This window comes from Brachionichthys hirsutus, unplaced genomic scaffold (genome assembly GCF_040956055.1).
Source record: "Brachionichthys hirsutus isolate HB-005 unplaced genomic scaffold, CSIRO-AGI_Bhir_v1 contig_1394, whole genome shotgun sequence".
Taxonomy (NCBI): Eukaryota; Metazoa; Chordata; class Actinopteri; order Lophiiformes; family Brachionichthyidae; genus Brachionichthys; species Brachionichthys hirsutus.
In genome coordinates, this window is record NW_027180379.1 from 94,690 (window position 1) to 112,597 (window position 17,908).

Genomic DNA, 17,908 nt, shown 5'->3' on the forward strand with positions numbered 1-17,908 from the left:
TTTAATCAACAGGATTTTTTAATATAATTTTATATATATATATATATATATATATATATATATATTTTAACGCCTAATCCAAACCAAAGCACTTTTGTTGCACTTTTGAACCAGAGACATAAATTGAACCCTGGAGTCTGGGCATGGCCATTGAGTGGACGATCCACCTTGACCACCTCCCTGTAACTAATAATAATAATAATGAAAAATAATTGTTCTGCACAGGGACTAGAAAAGTCCCTGAATAGAAATAGAAAAAGAAAAGTCCCTGTGCAGGCAGGCAGACAGACAGACAGACGGACAGACAGGTAGGCATATTTTGAATCATTCTCCTCCTGCTGCTCTTTCCCTGATTGAAGTGCACAACACCTGAGCCATTAGTGTTTGAGGTCCCTTATTCAGCCTAAACTGAAACGTTGCCCACTGTCATGAACACAGCAGGAGATGTGTTGGAGCCCATTATTAACCGCAGAAAAAAATGAAAACAAAACACAGGTGAGGAAAAAAAAGGATAGTGAAACATTCTCCAAAGGACAAAGCAATGTCATATTTAGCCTCATAGAATAATCGCCCATGATCAATAGGCATTGCCTAAGACTTAGGTAATTAGGCAAATCGGCTTACGGAATTTGCATTTTAAGCCTATGATAAGCCCATCTTTCAAACTACCTGTTGGTAGTCTCAATTTATCCCATCATGCAACAGCAATACTGTGTTTAATTCCGCTTCTATTTTGGATGTCTTTCTCTCATGGAGGCAATAGTCGAGTTGAATCTCAGATATATATTAGAACACCTTCACCAGTTAGTAATTAGCATGTAAACGAGGTGCTAATTACTGTAATGCTACTGTAATGAGAAACAACTGTAAAGTCTTATCCGCTACGGGTGATGGGCATCTGGACGGAGATCGAGCCAAGCTTCTTTCTCTTGTTTCAATGGTGTTACCGCGTGTAAGCAGGCTGTTCTCTGTTGACAGCAATAACACACACCCCACACAGACAACCACCCAAGTAAACACTGAGCACCTTCGGACAATTTGGACTGATCAATTCACCGAAGTTGCATGTCTTTTGGAGGCAGGAGGAAACCGGAGAACCCGGAGAGAACCCACGCAGAGAAAAACGGGGAGAGCAAACAAACTCCGCACAAGAAAGGAGTCAAACCCAGAGCCTTCTTGCTGTGAAGCAAAAGCGCCACCCTCTGCATCATTAATTAATAATATAGTGCCAATAGCACAATTTATTTTAACTGTGATCATTCTGGAAAAGATTGTGATTATTCACAAAAAACAAAAACAAATGACAGCATTCATTGATTAGATGATATTTAAAAATATTAAATACATTATCGGCCTGAAAAAGAGAGCTTCTGTCCAGCTGTGACCTAAAGCATTTTAAAGATTCATTACAAGTTTTCAGCATGAAAAGCCAAAGGCTCACTTCCAAGCAACATCATCTATGTATCAGATTCATTTTGTCATTTTTCAAAAGAAGCGTATGATCATCATTATCTGATAAAAGGGCCGCTGTGATCTCCTTTGGCATTGTTCTCTTTTCCTATGCGGAGGCAGCACTCATCAGGCTCCGACTTCCCTCTGATCCGTGCCTTGATTCATCACTCAGCTTGCCCTAGCTGTGAGTCTTGGCTCTGGATCTGAGGAGCTTGGCCAGAGCGATTGTGTGCATTTGTTTGCGCTCATGGCGGTGCTGAAGGGGGCGGGGCACGGCATTGGTGCCGGGAGGGATGTGATGCACAGGCGTGTATAGGTTTTACCAACTACTGAATGAGGTTTATTGTTTGCGTGTTTCCACAACCGTAGCAGCATGGGGGGCTGATTGATTGGACCTGAATAAAGATGAAAGATAATGAGATGTGTCAATCCAAAGTCAGTCACGAACCTCCAGGGTAGCACTGTACCAGCTGAGGAGCTGATATTATCGCTGAAAGCTGTCTCTATCGAGGATTCCACACAGGATATTAATGCTTAACCTTCAGTGAAGGTTTTGATGTGTTATTTGCAGACGTAGAGAAGACACCAGCTGGCCTTTATCCACTAAAACATGTCCCAAATTAGATTTGCTACTCCTAGGAGACCGGCCTCAGTTCTGGGTGTTACCTTTACAGTTGATTTTGTGCTTGTATTGTATAATTTATACGTCTGGTTGGTCTATTACTTCTGAATACCCACTGGGCTGTCTGAGTAATTTGTTGCGCGTTCGGTGTGTTATCAGCCACTCATGTGTGCTGAAGTTGCTTTCGGTGTCTTTTAAAATGCTCTCGGAGCTTGCAGGGGAGCCAATAAAATGAGCTGCAAAATAACATTCAAAGGCTGAATATAAACCAGTCTGAACTATCTGGAAAGAAGACACTTATCGATCGAGTTGCACCTAATAGCACTGTTTCGTTATTTGTCCCCAGGAGACTGCCATTTGACTGTGTGGTCATCTTGGAGCTCTTGTCAGCTGACCTGCCTGGAGGGGCGAAGCTTTGAAGCCACCGGACGGCAAGCTCGCTCGAGAGCTGTGATTATCCAGGTCATGGAGAACCAGGGAAGCTGCCCACGTCAGGTGTTTGAGTCCCAGCCCTGCAAAGGTGGGAAAGAAACCATGAATGCTCTTTTTCATTGATGGCAGCAAGAGTGGTCGTAACACTAGCTGATTTAAGAACCTATGTCAAACCGGTGGTATAAAATATAAATGAATGCATATTACACACTACCATGGGATAAATCTCTTAAAATAGCGATATTAGGATTATAAATCTGTATTTAATAGTATACCAGTGTTTAATAATAATAATAATACCATTTTATGATCTTTTTTTCCCACAAAATTGTTTTAGATTAGTTACAAGCAGGATAAGTTAATTTGCAAACTTTTTTTAGATGAAACTGATCTTTTTTTTTTTTCATAACAATCCTGTTTTCAGTTTAAGTGCCGACTCATCACCAAACAGCAGACACACAAAGTAAACCTCAACCTGCTAAAATGGAAATAAGTGATATAATAACACATTTGACAGGTTGAAAATATCTCAGCGTTGAAATAGCAGCTGGCTTCTACTGGCTCCAAAAGGACCCGTTAAGAAGGTTTAAGAGGTGACGTGTCCTGAGACAAAAAGAATTGCGCTTGCTGACCTCTTGTAGCTGAGTGCTGTAAGGCGTTCACACCTTTTACCACACTCGGCTGTGATGCAAGCGTGCAGTGGAAACACTCTGGATTGCAATTATGAATCACGACAGCCTGATGAGAATCTCAACCTCTGGAGAACAACTAAAATAGGTCATAACTGGTGTTAAATTCACCTGAATAACAAGAGCCGCAAAGTACACAGAAGAACCTTAATTGCTTCTTCTTTCCTGCTGTTTAAAGTTATGCCCTTTAAAACACTGGATGATCTCCAAATAGGCCGTAAATACACAAAGACAATATTTCCTTTCCACCACAGACATAATGTCTGATTATAATAACGCCCTTGGCAGCATTGCTGAGCTCTCAAAGCAAACAACAACTGAGCATTTCTGTCATTGATACAGGAGGAATATGTCACACCTACCAATGGAGGACAGGAGGATGGAGCAACAACAAGAGAGCAGTGTGGTGCCAACGCTCAGACGGTGTCAATGTCACAGGTGAGCGGCTGTCGACGCACGCTGTGCTACCAACAGGAATGTCTGTGTCTGTCTGGCTTAAAGGTGACAGCTGCTCCGGTTCAGTCTTTGTTCTCTTGCGATGAATCGAATGAGCGTAAAAAAAAAAGCAAAGAGTCACGTCAGATTATTTGATTGCTCCAAAACAAATTTGGAGAACCTGGAGAAAGCTGTATCACAGGTAATTTTGCAGACTCATTTAGAATGGCTTGTTGGCTCAGGAGATAATTGAAAGAAACGGGGGAAACGAGTCAGAGGTGTGAACCCAAAGAAACGAATGCGATGTCTTCGGCAGTCCGGCTCACAATATTAGCTCTCTTTGTGTGGGTTATGTCCTACAAGAGATACGATTGGTTACTTTACCCTGTGCAGAAAAAAAAAACTAAAACACAGACATCATCTCACGATTGTGCAAGATGGCTACAGTGTGGACTTTCTCACTTGAGTGCATTGCAGATGTGTCAACGTGCAAACACAACAAATGATTTCAGCACAGTGTCCCAGTTAAATTTAATATCTTATTTGATCTGCCCATTCTCGGTGCAGCCCATATTGATTCCTCCTCTGCCTCTTAACAAAAGCAATCGATAGGCCAGACTCTGAGCTGGGAGGTTTTCTATCCATATAAATATAATCACACATTTGTATTTGTGGGAAGTAAAGCAGGGATAGGGGAAAAAAAAGAACAAAGGTGGTGGCGATGTGGGAATGAAAGCGTTAGGCATGTTTGATATGCTGTAAATCGGAGGAATATCTGATCTTATGACTTTAGGAAAGTGGCAAATGTGAGCCCAGAACTAATAACCTCTCTCCACAGAGAGGGCTAGACCCAGAGGCATTGCTCCTTGATTTTCTGACATGCAATTTTCCATGTTGAAATGCTCACAGGTTGATCGAGGGCTGTGATAGGCAACTGAGCCCATTAATCAGGTGTGACAGTACATTAATTTAGTGATCAATATGTAAAGAAACAGAAATAACCGCTGGTTGTTTTCCCTCCAGGGGGTTGTTTCCCACAGAAAAGGCCAACCACGGTCAGACACTGCCATCCTCCGTGCGCCAAACCCTTCTCACACTGCACACCGGTAAGATCCTTGTACTTTGATGAGGTAGCTCTGATCTCTGGAATTCTAAAAGTACATTTTTTTTTCTATTTTCAATTGCTCCCAGGTCATGGATAAAACGTTACCCTGATTTTAACAGATGGCATTTGTGATTACCAATAAGGGATAATCAGGTTAATGTCAGTGGATGTGGACTCAAATTGAGGGAAACTTCACAGGAGTGCTCATGAAAATGACAAAAGAAACATTGTTTGTGCTTGATGTGACTGCCCCTCTGAGTATCCACTGAGTAACTGCACCTAAAAGTCAAAGCAATGTTTCAAAGATACCTGTAAGAAATGTTTTTTTAGCCTCAGGCATTATTTAGAAATCCCTGTACAAGATAATTTTATCATCCCAGCTGACTTGCTGCTTTAGTCACATGAGCTATAGGATGATGAATAAACTGACTTGAATAGTTTGCATCCTGTAACAAGTTTTTGTAGATGAATCTGGAGGAAGTTCACACCATGAGGACAAGAGATAAAGCTGTAAGCACTCACACATTTTATTTTGCATTACATTTATATTGTCTTACTGGAGCACAATGGATATATATCCTATATATTTGTACTATTATTTTCCTCTACTTGACAAATGCTGCAGGAAACATTTCCAGTGCTTAATGCCAATGAAGTTCCTGGGAAGAATCAGTGTAATATCCGTCCTGGGGAGAAGCATTTAATGTCAGGGTTAGGATAAATCAACCTGAATTATTAACGGAAGGTCTGTTGAAAGGGGTGGAATAAAGCTGAGTCAGCCCTTTACATGGCAGAATGTTTTGTCAGCACTGTGATGTATCAATGGGAAAGTAACGATCGCTGTTGTCTCGCCTTGACTGTAAGTGATGTACTTCTGCCCTTGTTCCTCCCCACACAGAGTGGCGTATGTGGGTGTGAGAAGGGTTACACCGAAGTGATGACCACGCACGGCTTCTTGGACTACTGCACTAAAACCCCGGGGGTGGACACCAACAAGAAAGCCGATGTGAAAACCATCTCTGGAAGATTAAAGCCAGGCCCATCCCAGGCTCAGGACCTCTTCACAGAGTGGACCCTACGACCTGTTGGCCCAGGTAATTAAATAGAAGCCAGCTTTACAGCTCGACCTTGCAGCTCGAGAACCCGTTGCAGGTCGATGTGTTTTTTATTCACATGCTAAACAAAACCAAGTGCTCGAAACTATTGTTGCCCCTCTGTGGTATTTTTTTTATAAAGAGAATTAACCGACACTTTTATTCTACGAGAATGCCATATAGAGTTTGTAGCATGCTACATCGAAGCCTTTGTACTAAAACAGCTTTCAATCACGCAGATGGAAGAGTCAAGCTGTGGGTCTATGCTGTGACTGCCGTTGGATTCATCTTTATACTCTTCGTTATTGCATTATCATTCCTGGTCTGGTACGTACTTTTTTTTTTTTGCTTTCTTACAAGTTTCTCCACCATGCACTTTGCAATTTATTTCAGATCGCACACATTGTAGATGAGAACACTCAGAAGCAAAAGCAAATCCCCAACCGTCCGCTTTCCGCAAAATGAACCTTGTCAAGTGTGAGTTACACTCCTTGCAACATTTCCCGTGCTATGTGCTCCTGCTATCAGATAATTGGATTCTTTGTAAAGACTAAAATCAAGACGAGCCGCTCTGTGCTACTCAGACACGCTGTCAGCTTCTCCTTCTTGTCTGCTTTTTTTTTTTTCCTTCTTTAGTAATTCATCCAAAACCACAAAGACGTCCGCCCCTCCACAGAAGCCCTTGACCTTAGCCTACGATGGTGACATGGATATGTAACCAGGCTATACCGCACAAGGACACCATTGGCCTTGGATAGACTTCAGATTGTTGGCGAGCACGTTCATCTATTCCACTGATTGTTGGCCAGTCCGAGCTGGGAGACCAAGTTCTGTATTTTACAAAATGCAAAAGACAAATAGTGACGCTCTTTCGTGATGTGCTGCTGAGGGGCAATGGATCCCAGGATCAGTCCTCCCCCTGAAGAAGAGGAATTAAAGTCGAACGTGGTGCAGATGAAAGGGATGAAAGGTCTCTTGTAAGAGGAAATAACTGAACCTCTGCTTTTGTTTTTTTTTAAAACACTATCAAAGTGAATACAGGCAAGGCATTGGTTTCAGTCCACAAGAATCCTGCGAGAGAAAGACTAAGTGGATCCACAGAGGATGATTTTTGACTCATTGTAATTAGAGGGGACCAGCTGGGCATTCGTCTCATGCTTATGGTGCGAGAGACAAAACATCTTGATTCAGCAGCCACTCATGATGGAAGAAGATGGAACAGCAGAACATTTGTCTCATCAGTGCTGGATGTTTGCAAAAGCAAATGTCAAAAGCCCCTTGGGGAAAACAGCCTTTTTTGAATTTTCGAGAATAACATGCTCTATGCACTACGTTAGTGCTAAATCACTTCTTTTTTCCCTTTTTTTTTCAAAATTACTTTTCTAGTGCTTTAATTGTAATTCAAGTTGTTGCCGTCAGATTGTGTCCTGTTAATGATGCCATATGTTGTGTATATGTGGAAACCAAAAGCAGGCTTGTCTTGAGTTTAACAAAACAACCATGCAGTGATTTAATTTTAATCAGTAATAAGACTCCATGGATTAAAATAAAATTAAAAACTAAAATTGTGGAATTTGTAATAAAACATGGCGGACCGCTTCAGGAATGACAGACTGTAAAACAAATAATCAAATACCAGCATGATAAAGGTCATACCTCATGTATACACATTTTACATGCAAAAGAAAAAAAAATACTGATCACCAAAACAAATGTTGAAAAGAAGAATTATCTACTGGAATAAATATGCTTCACTTTTGGCCACAGGGAAATTATGCATCATTATCTTTTTTACTCCAACACAATAAATTCCCAGTAGACATATTCTACTGGGAGAACAGTACTGTCACAGAATTATATATATAAATATATATTTATTTTTTCAGTTTCTGTTGTAGATACCAAATATTGGTATATTAATGGAGTGAACCATCTTTTATTTCTGGTCTCTACCTCATGTACCTAATAAATGTCTTTTATTCTGTTTGGAAATTTTAAATTCATGATTTGTAGAGATAGAAGATCATCCCAAAAGCATCTTAATGGACCATAAACACATTCTGTGTCATTCAGACATGTAACCTTCGGTGCATTATTCCTACAACCCAGTGGAGAATTTGGTTCCTCATACTTCAGTTGATTTTGACACTGAGCAGAGTTTATGCTGTTTCTTTTTCTGCCTCCTCAAACTGAAGATTTTGGTCTTGTGGTATTTGACCTCCTGCTGAATGTATTTTACCAGTAAATCTATAATCTTGATAGTTGTAAATATAGCTGTTACATCTAGTAACAACTGTATTATAACAGCTGATTGTATGTAGGCATGCTTAACCCATTTTGGCTGAAAATGCTCCAAGTGGCCTTGCGCAGATTCTGTTTTACAAGTTGCCAAATATTTTAGAGTAGTTTCTTTTTGGCAGTGTTTCTAAAAAAATGGCCAACAACGAGTCATGTGGTAAATGTTAGGTTAATGTGGAAATGCTGATCATTTCTAATTGCCGATTATCTGGACACATTCTGATTGTAAAAAAAAAAAGAAAAAAAAAAAAAGGAACTTGATTAAAGAATTTCATTTGGTTTGGGTCTGAGAAAATCTTGAAGTACGTTCACTCATTATTTGCAGAATCATGCTATTTGTGTTACTATGGTGTGTACATGGAGAGTTGGACAGAAATGCAAATAAATTGTGGAACCATGTGAAAATAGAACATTACAATCGCTTCTCGTTGTTGTACATTGTATTGCTGCAACCATGTGAAACACTTTGGAGAGCGGTCGTTTACTTCAGTGATTTTATTCTCCTCAACAACTCTCAGGTCTTGACAAATTACAGTTTCTGATAAGCCTCTAAGGGAGAGCCCAGAAAATAAGCATCCTGCCCTCACTCAGATTCCCAATCTGATCCCCGGTCGTGTGCTTGTTGTGAGGGAAAGGGTGTTTAATTCGTTTATTTAAGGCTGTCGCTTTGGTTTAAGAGGGGGTTGAATTTGAGTGTTTTTGTCATGGTCATCCGATCAGTGGCGAAGATGAAACCTGATCTTGTCGTGTCTAATTCACTTCATTTTAATAGCTCTGCAGAATGTCCAGGTCTCAGTGAAGATATGTGATTAGTTTAACAATGGCAGTGCCTGTTTTTAATGAGGATTCATCTAATACAGCCAGCTGAACTGTATCATCCCGGTAAAACGCGGCATGCTTTGTTGAGCCACAGCCGAGCAAGATCATGAATATTTTAATTTCTGCTTGTATTAACTTTTAAACTTTTAAAGTTGTGTAACATTTTAGAAAATGAAAAAAAAGTTATTAAAGAACTGATTCTATATCCTTTCAACAAAATAGATAGATAGTAGCGCAATGAGACTATCCTGATGTTGCTTATGGAGTTGATGGTATAAAGACCATGGAGTCCAGCACTGTGGCGTTGAGCGTAGTGCCACACAACGCTCAAATTACACTAATGAAGTTCTCATTAACCTCAACTGTGTTTTCTGTTGATTGATTAGCAAAATGTTCTACATGCTAAATTTACCCGGGCAAACGTGAAGTTATCATTTGGTTCAGAGCACCGTTGTGTAAGTACAAAACACTCACAGCGCTATGTGTGCAACTGCTGCCTCATCGACTGTGACCTTGTCGTGCACAGCTTTATTATAAGAGTGTTGGTGCACATTTAGGCCCATGTAAGGTGACATTTATGAACAATAAATTGAGGAACATAAGATAGCACGAGCTCATATAAACTAATAACACTTTATGCTATAAATAAATGGCTCAGAGTTCAAGCCGCGTTGAACCGTAACGTGTTCAGTTTTTATTAGCTTCTCCCTTCTTATTTTCCCCAACTCTTTGTTCATTATGTGCCACCGTATGTGCACAGTACACGTATGTGTGCACAAACAGTTAACTGCTACAGGCCAATCAGAAGCTCTAGAGAAAGTGGTGGCTGCCCAACTTTTATTAGTCTCTTTTATTTCTTGTCCGTCATAAAAAACATGTTTAATACATTTCAGTGTGATTTTAGGGCCTTGCACAGTACAGGAGCTGCCTTCCCAAAAGTAACCAACAGAGGCCAGGGAGCCATTCTGATTATTTTAGTTGTAAGTGAAGCTTTTGAAGCTTTTGTACTGTAAGTTAGACCGTACAGTTTTACTAGACTTTAATAGACTTCTTTTGTGCTTGTTTAAAATGCATCTGTCTTTTATTTGCTTGGTCTTTGGACTTTGTCACATTGCCGCCTCAGTTTTCTGCCTTTGCTTCATCTGTCGACACACAGAACATTTGCACTTCAGGGTGAGGACAGCATATTTGCCTTTATAAAATATTTAATACATTTCAACTTAATTTTATTGCAAACAAACACTGACCGCTTGTTTTTAGTTTGCCAATTGATAATTATAAATATTTTATAATTTAAACTTTTTATTTTTGATACAATAATATTCGACTGTCACTTTGACATTATTTTTTTCTATTTGTCATTAGTATTGTGCTTTCCTGTAAGGCAGCGGTCCCCAACTTCTTTCCTGCCACGGACCGGTTTCATGCCGTGAAATATTTTCGCGGACCGGTCGGGGTGATTTAATGAAGTTCACGGTCCTTATTCTTGTATGTCTCGCGTGGCTAAGCTACTATTTTTAGCCATATATATGTACATGGTGTTCAAAGGCTTTATATGTTATAGCTATACAGTATTGTCTGAATTGTGTTCAATTAAGAATAAGCTAACTGCAGTTTTGAGTTTAAAGCCCAGCTTAATAGCAACTAAATATTGAGTCAAATCAAAATCACTATGCAAGGGTTCACCAGACCACTTGCACTACAGTTTAGTATTTTATTTTCCTGTCGCCTATAAAGGACTTTGTGGCTAATTATGCAAGGATTGGATTCAAAATAAGTCTCAAATGTAATTCGGTGAAAGTGGAACTTCAGCAAAATCAATATTTAGGCTAAAAAAAGTAATATACAAGAAAATAAATTTTGCAGATTATAGTTCTGATTTATTTTGCTGCTGAGGAAAATGTTTGCATTATTTTCCAGACGTCAAGCCATGACATCTCAACTGAAGAGTTTGATTAGTGATTATAGCAAGTACTTAAGAGGCCACAGCATTTTCCTCGAGCGCTCCTCTCAGTTCCGGTCTGTGAAGGAATTCATCCACAATGAGCTACGAGCACTAAACTGGCAAGGTAATCATCCTTTTCACTTTACAATGAACCATATAACCATAACACTGGGACAGGGCATGCTGAAGTCTGGAGTCCAGGGCAAAAAGGCTCAATGTATCCCATTTAAATGAGAGATTCAGTGTGTTCAGTCCCTTTGATGTCTCCACTAACCAGGATGCACCAACTTACTTGGCCTGCTGCATGGTACAAACAAGCAACTCCAGAAAGGAAAAGAAATCAAATGTTGGATGAGCAGAGGCTAGGGAAAATTAATATCTGAAGTATTTAATTTAAGTACAAAAACAGAAGCAGCGACAGGGTCCTTCTTAATAGTTCATCAGTCCCATTATTATATTACATTTAAACAGTAATTAAAGAAAAGAAAGACCTGGGATCTTTAATAATTGACCCTCAATTAATTGCCTTCCTCACGCAGTAACGTCACTGATGCTGCCATCAGTTCTCAGGTTTGGCAAAAACAGCACCAGCAAAGATGCCGTCAAATAAGCTGCGATTCATTTCCATTTACTGCCTCCTGCTCCTGGCTTTTAAGACTGTGAAATTGAACATTGAACAGGTTACATTTATTTACCTCCTTGTCTGGATGATTACAAGGAGTGGCAAAACTTGAAAGCAGGTGAGAGAGATCCATTAAACTCATATAGTCTTGATGAGGCCAAAGACAAACTGAGAGAAGAAATGTGCTCATCATTTCCCTGTGGAAGCATATGTGAGGTTGGCGCGCCGATGTCAAAATAAAAATACTGTATCTTGTAATAAACTATTCAAACGTGAATTTCCTGACTGAGCTCAACTCAACTCACTGCTGCCTCTGTGACTAAGAAGTATAACAGACGCTATTCTGAAGAGATGTGATTGACAGGTGAACTAAAAAGTGTAATAGTGTTCTTAAAAATCATAAGGCGAGTGGCAGAATATATTGTAGCAACAAGCAACGCTTTTGTGTTGGAGATGCTTCAGATCAATGAAACAGGCAGAGTCAAGGATTCTTTTTCTCTCACGCAGTCAAGACCGACTGGTCTGGCACGCTGCTCAAAACCAACTCCCGTTCCGCTTTCCAGAACACGTTTATTTATCACCTTCATAGCTCCACCTCTTGACCCAGTGACATCACAATACCTTCAGGGCGCACAACATCGCTGCCCACCAGATGGGACTGTTCTTCGCCTAACAGTTACATTAAACAATTGAAAATATGCAAATAACTATCAGATGTCAAGTTCCAGATTTGATTGTTCTGAAAACCTTTTTTGTTCTTCCCTCAGCATTGGAAATGGAAAGTCCCATCTGAATGTGATTGGCGTTGGAAGTGGAACTGGTATGTGCACACAGTCTGTAAGACACATTCAGTGTTGCGTTTATATTTTGTGCTTATATCACAATTAAAAATAAATGTTTTACTTTTTAACACTTTGTTAATGTCTGAAGGTATCGTTGACCTTGAGATCCTTTCTGAGCTACATCTGATGCACCCGAGCGCTACGGTGGCTCAAGAGGTGGTGGAACCCAGCACTGAGCAGCTAGAGAAGTACCAAGGTATTGTTTTAATAAATACACACCTATCGTGGACAAATTTATACTTTGTACATATGCATATGACCCCCAAAGCACATTTTTAATTTTCATTGCAGAGAATAGATTTTTAAATTGCCCTTGATTTGAACACAAATAAATTAATAATATACTAATATACAAACTAATTTGAAATGTGTGTCTCCTTAATATTATTATAATGGCTGGGTTCTGGTGTATATTTTCCCTGTTGTTTCCCTGTTTTTGTGCTCTACACTGTGTTTGTGTCTGTCGCTTCAGCTTTGGTGGCAAAAACTCCAGGATTAGATTACGTCAAATTTAATTGGAACAAAAAATATGCTGAAGAAATTGAGGACGAATGGAAAGAGAAAAAGATGACGAAGACGGTTGACTTCATTCACATGTTCCAGGTTGGTGCTGCCATCCTAATCCCAGACTATATTTGTGACTCATCTAGATCATGTTTATTTTGAAGGTGCTTGACAGCAATTAATCCCATTTGGAACATTTGTCTAGCTTTGCCTTATTAAAAACACATCTTTAATTTGACATGCCAGCTCATTATCTTTGATTAAATCGACAGGTGCTTTATTACGTGAAGGATCCTGAAGCCACAATCAGCTTCTTCAGGAGTCTCCTCAACAAGAATGGGAAGCTTGTCATCTGTATATTGTCTGGTAATGGATGGATGATTCTAATAATAATGTATTTGTGTGTGTGCAAGAGAGAGACGCGACTGCCTTAATGCGCCTTAAGATCGCCCCACCTGAGCTAAATCTTTTTACAGATGCAAGTCCTTGGGTAAAGGTGTGGCAGGCCTACCTGACTGGACTCAACTTCAAAAAGGAACATCACTTTCTGAGTAGTGGAGACGTCAAACGTTTACTGGACTCCGAGGGCGTGAGCTATCAGAGCTACGAGCTGCAGTCTCAAATGGATATCACAGAGTGCTTCACCGAGGGAGACGAGAAGGGAGAGGTGATTCTTGATTTTCTCACTCAGGTGCTGCACTTCAGTAAGACAGCCCCCCCTGAGCTAAAGGCTGGGGTCATGGAGTTACTTTGTCACCCAGATTATGGCACGGAGATTGATGGCAGAGTCATGTTTAATGACGTGACTGCAATGATAATTATTTAGAGGCCGCTTAAAATCAGACAAAAAAATCAAAGCATTGTAATGATATAGAATTTTCAGCAAACCAGCATTTGTCATATATATATATATAAATATATATATAAAAGACAATTCATCTGAAGTCTCTGCCAATATGAAGAATGGCTCTTGTTGACTATGCCCAGAATTTGCTTCATTTGTAGATAAATGTTTTCAAATTGTTCTGTTGACTGTCCCCGATACAGACTAAATGTACTAGTATTGGGACCAAAACTGCAAAAATGTGTACAGGCTGGATAGAGAATCATCATACTTCACACTGAGGACAAAATGAGATTTAAACGCAGGGGCCAGTTCTGGACCACAGAAAACTGACTCATGGCAGGTGCAAATCGGCCATTCGTTATATCACCAGGCAGGAACGACTGATGAGGGCTGACTCCTTGGCTGAGAAGCTTCTCAGCTGTAATGTGACGGGGTTCTGGAAGGAGGTGAAGTCCCTGAATCGGGTAAGTGTGGCCCTGCCATGTTCAGTTGAGGGAGTCACTGGATCTGATAATATAGCTGAGCTGTGGAGGCAGCACTACTCTGCTATCTTTAACTGTATTGACAGTGTCCCCTTTCAGGTAGGGAGCGTCCCTGACAGCGAGGTGGTGGGGGTCACAGCTACTGAGGTGCATGAAGCGATAGGAAAACTGGCAGATAACAAAGCTGATGGTCCGGATAACATCACTGCAGAGCACCTAAAGTATGCAAGCCCGAGGGTCTCTGTCCTGCTCGCCTTATGTTTTACAGGCTTATTGTCGCATGGGCTGCTGCCTGACTCCATGTTGCATGTTACCCTGGTGCCAGTGATTAAGGATAAGACGGGCAAGGTGGGGAGCCTGGATAACTACCGGCCGATTGCTCTTGCGAGTGTAATTTCTAAGGTTTTAGAAAAAATCTTATTAATTCGCTTGAGTCCGTTTCTTAACACAACGGATAATCAATTTGGGTTTAAAACCAAGCATGGTACTGACATGTGTATCTATGGACTGAAAGAAGTGATTGACATGTATAAGGCTAGAAACTCCTCTGTACTGGTGATGATGATGAATATATTTATTAGATAGAATGTTAGAGTACAAGTACAGTCACACAGTAGCATGTATTACAGTACAAATAACGTCAAACATCCTGTCTAAGAGGAGCATTTCAAAAAAAAAAAAGCCCTTGCGGGCTTGTTTCCGTTGAAAGTCCTTCGTACATAAATCATCCACAATTAACAATACAAATAAAAATAAAACCAATATTAAATTACACAATTGATGCAACGTAACATTAGAAAAACAAAAAGAAAATGATTTTACACCGCCAGTGCAGACTAACAATTAATCTAACCATCTGCCAAGGTGGGCTTCTTTCGCCGGTACTTTTTAACTTCTACATGCATGATCTTTCTGTGCAGCTCAACAACTGTAACACTGGATGTGTGCTTGGTGACACCTTGATCAATCACTTCATGTATGCTGATGACCTGGCCATATTGTCACCGAGCAGTGCTGGGTTCCAGCAGCTCCTGGACATATGCACTGGCTATGGTATCAGGTTTGATACCATAGCCAGAAGAGTGCCGTCATGGTCTGCAGAACCAGAGAGGATAAGGGTTTGGACTTCCCAAATTTTTATCTGTCAGGGCAAGTGCTGTCTGTCTGCAGCAGAACTAAATATCTGGGCCACATCATCAATGACCAGCTGGGAGATGATGATGACATGTATAGACAGCGGCGGATGCTGTATGCACAGGCAAACATGCTAAAGAAGGAATTTAGTTTTTGCTCTGAGGCGGTCAAAGTCACGCTATTCAGGGCCTTTTGTACGCCACTCTATACTGCCCCCTTGTGGATCAAGTACAAACAGGCCAGCATGCAGAAGTTGAGGGTGGCATACAATGACTGCATGCGGATACTTCTCAGGAAACCAAGATGGTCAAGTGCCAGTGAAATGTTCTGTGGTGTCGGGGTTAACACCCTTAATGCTCAGCTGAGGCACCTGTCATACAGGTTTATATGTCGGCTGCATGACTCAGGGAATGACATCATCACAACACTGACTCAGCCATGCCTAAGTGCTGTGAAGTTTCACTCAGGGATTTGGAGTCATTGGTACCTGATGTTATTATAGGATTACTGTGTTTACTATGTAAAAGTTGTAAATGTTGTAAATGTAATGTGTGTTTTCTTTTATTGGACCATTGTGTCTGTAATAAAGATTTGATTGATTGATTAAATAGTTCATCAAAAGCCCCCAAGGATGTACATGACTGACATGGTACAAGTTTTTTGTCCAAGACAATGAAAAAGGTGAAAACCTGCACTTTTGAAATTCCTGTGGCAAGAAGATACGGCTGAGAGGCCCCTTTAGTGGTCATCAGATGATCCTCAAAGCTTTGACATGGCTGAAACACAATAAACACATCACATTATAATTAATTTCAACTGCAGTATTTTGAATTAAATAGTGCATTTCACAAACCTTTTGAAATTTAACCAGATGATCTGTTGCTTCTCCAATGCTGATTTTCATGGGGCCTTTTCTTCCAGTCGGTTGTGGTGTGAGAAGATGCAGCAGGACAAGAATAGATGACATATCACTGTCCCACTCTGGAAATAAAGGAAATAATATTAATTATTTTAAAATGGTCTAGATGACATCACACCTTGTGATTGTCATAAACAAACACAAGGTATTGTTTATGATAATCTTTTAAAGCAAAATAGTTAAAGGGTGCTAGTTCTAACAAATGTTCTTGGGAGACATTATTTATGTTAAACATTAAATAATTGACTCTGATGCAAAAAGATCTCAGTTATTTAATAATACAGTTTGTTCTACTGGGAAGCAGTCGATGAAATCCTTCTCCATCCTGGAGATTTGATTTGATTTTGCTGCTGTACCTGGACAATCAGTGGCGTCAGACCCTTCATTCAGAGCAGAGTTCAGGTGTCGTTTAAGCAGCATTGTTGTAAAGGTGTTAAATACTGTACGAGATTAAAAAAAACAGTGCAAACAGAGCAGACTGGTTCCATACAGGTACACTGGCAGGCTCACCTCCTTTCTGTGGCATTCAGGGCCCTGATGGTTTTGGTTTTCTTTGATGCCATTCTTCAGTAAAACAGTAGAACTGTGACCTGATGCTGCTTTATATTTTGCACTTTTTAATTTATGCTTTCTTGATGTGTTGTTAGAGATTTACATTCAGATATTTAGGCCCGAGCGCCTATTCTAGTTGATCTTGTTCTCTGTGAGGTGTGTGTTTGGCTTGGTTTTGTATTTTACATTATATTATATGTTTTTTTGTAGCTAGCAGTGCAAAGAGGATTTAAATAAAGACATTTAATCAACATTTGATATATTGCATGCTTTTATATCAGTAGCTAATGTTACACAATGCACATGATTTGGTATTAAATTAATTTTGCCAAAAACAACAACAACAAATCTGAGGAGCCACTTGGGAGCCAAAAGAACCGGCTCTCTGAAAAGAGCCGGAATGCCCATCACTAGCAAGACACAGACTTACATTTGAGACACATTTGTGGGTGTGTCACTATTCAAAACCTCGGAGTATAAATAGATTGAAAACCGTTGCCGGTCAAGCAGTTGGTGAGAGCGCTTGGTGGAGAGAGCTAGATAGCGAGATAGAAAGAGAGCGGATTATATTATTGCACAAAAACGAACCATGTCAAGCTGTCTGAAGAACGTTGACGAAATACTCCGTCGAGTAGCGGCTGATTCAGATTCAGACGAGGAATATCCAACCTCTGATGAAGATGTTCAGTCGTCCAGTGAGACGGAAATGTTCGCTGCGTCGAAGCCGAGCTGCGGCAGCGCGTCCGTGCGCCGTGAAAGCCCAGAAGCAGGGCACCGTGGGGCCGAGGCTTCGCTTCGCCGTGTCCAGGGTGGCAGGAGGAGACGTCGTGGGTGTGGCAGGGGTAATAAAAACGCTCACGGTAGCGTTTCGACCGGTCGCGGGGATGGAAACAGCGGTGGAAATAGCGGGTTACGCGGAAGAAAATATTCCGCTAATGGCGGACGAGGTGCTCGCTGTTTTCCCGTAAATCCAGGCGGGGGTGGCGCTCACCGTCCCCCCGTAAATAATAAGGACGACGGCTGGGTTTACTTGAGAGATGAGGAAGCGTATCAAAACCGGATCAGACATTTTGATGAGCCTGTTGGGTATCGTGGAGACAGGGATCTGACAAATA

General features: G+C 40.6%; 2 protein-coding genes across 2 annotated transcripts in view; both read left to right on the forward strand.

The window, feature by feature from the left end:
- thsd7ba (thrombospondin, type I, domain containing 7Ba) overlaps positions 1-6,547 on the forward strand; it is a 97,072-nt gene extending 90,525 nt beyond the window's left edge. Inside the window, exons 23-28 of the mRNA XM_068757916.1 lie at positions 2,421-2,594; positions 3,538-3,633; positions 4,654-4,736; positions 5,634-5,829; positions 6,069-6,156; positions 6,466-6,547. Of these exons, the coding sequence (XP_068614017.1) occupies positions 2,421-2,594; positions 3,538-3,633; positions 4,654-4,736; positions 5,634-5,829; positions 6,069-6,156; positions 6,466-6,547 (719 nt within the window). The remainder of the gene's footprint in view (positions 1-2,420; positions 2,595-3,537; positions 3,634-4,653; positions 4,737-5,633; positions 5,830-6,068; positions 6,157-6,465) is intronic.
- Positions 6,548-10,876: 4,329 nt separating this feature from the next.
- On the forward strand, positions 10,877-13,685 carry LOC137914313 (histamine N-methyltransferase-like). The gene is made up of 6 exons (XM_068757918.1): positions 10,877-11,010; positions 12,281-12,333; positions 12,444-12,551; positions 12,828-12,958; positions 13,132-13,225; positions 13,336-13,685. Exons 1-6 carry the CDS (start codon positions 10,877-10,879, stop codon positions 13,683-13,685), a joined length of 870 nt encoding a protein of 289 aa, XP_068614019.1.
- Positions 13,686-17,908: the final 4,223 nt, after the last annotated feature.

Excerpts from the sequence above, each read along its gene's own strand:
- LOC137914313 (XM_068757918.1), top strand. The coding sequence starts at position 10,877 with ATGACATCTCAACTGAAGAGTTTGATTAGTGATTATAGCAAGTACTTA. Across the intron at positions 11,011-12,280 it reads GAGCTACGAGCACTAAACTG|CATTGGAAATGGAAAGTCCC; the intron begins GCAAGGTAATCA and ends TTCTTCCCTCAG. Across the intron at positions 12,552-12,827 it reads GCAGCTAGAGAAGTACCAAG|CTTTGGTGGCAAAAACTCCA; the intron begins GTATTGTTTTAA and ends CTGTCGCTTCAG.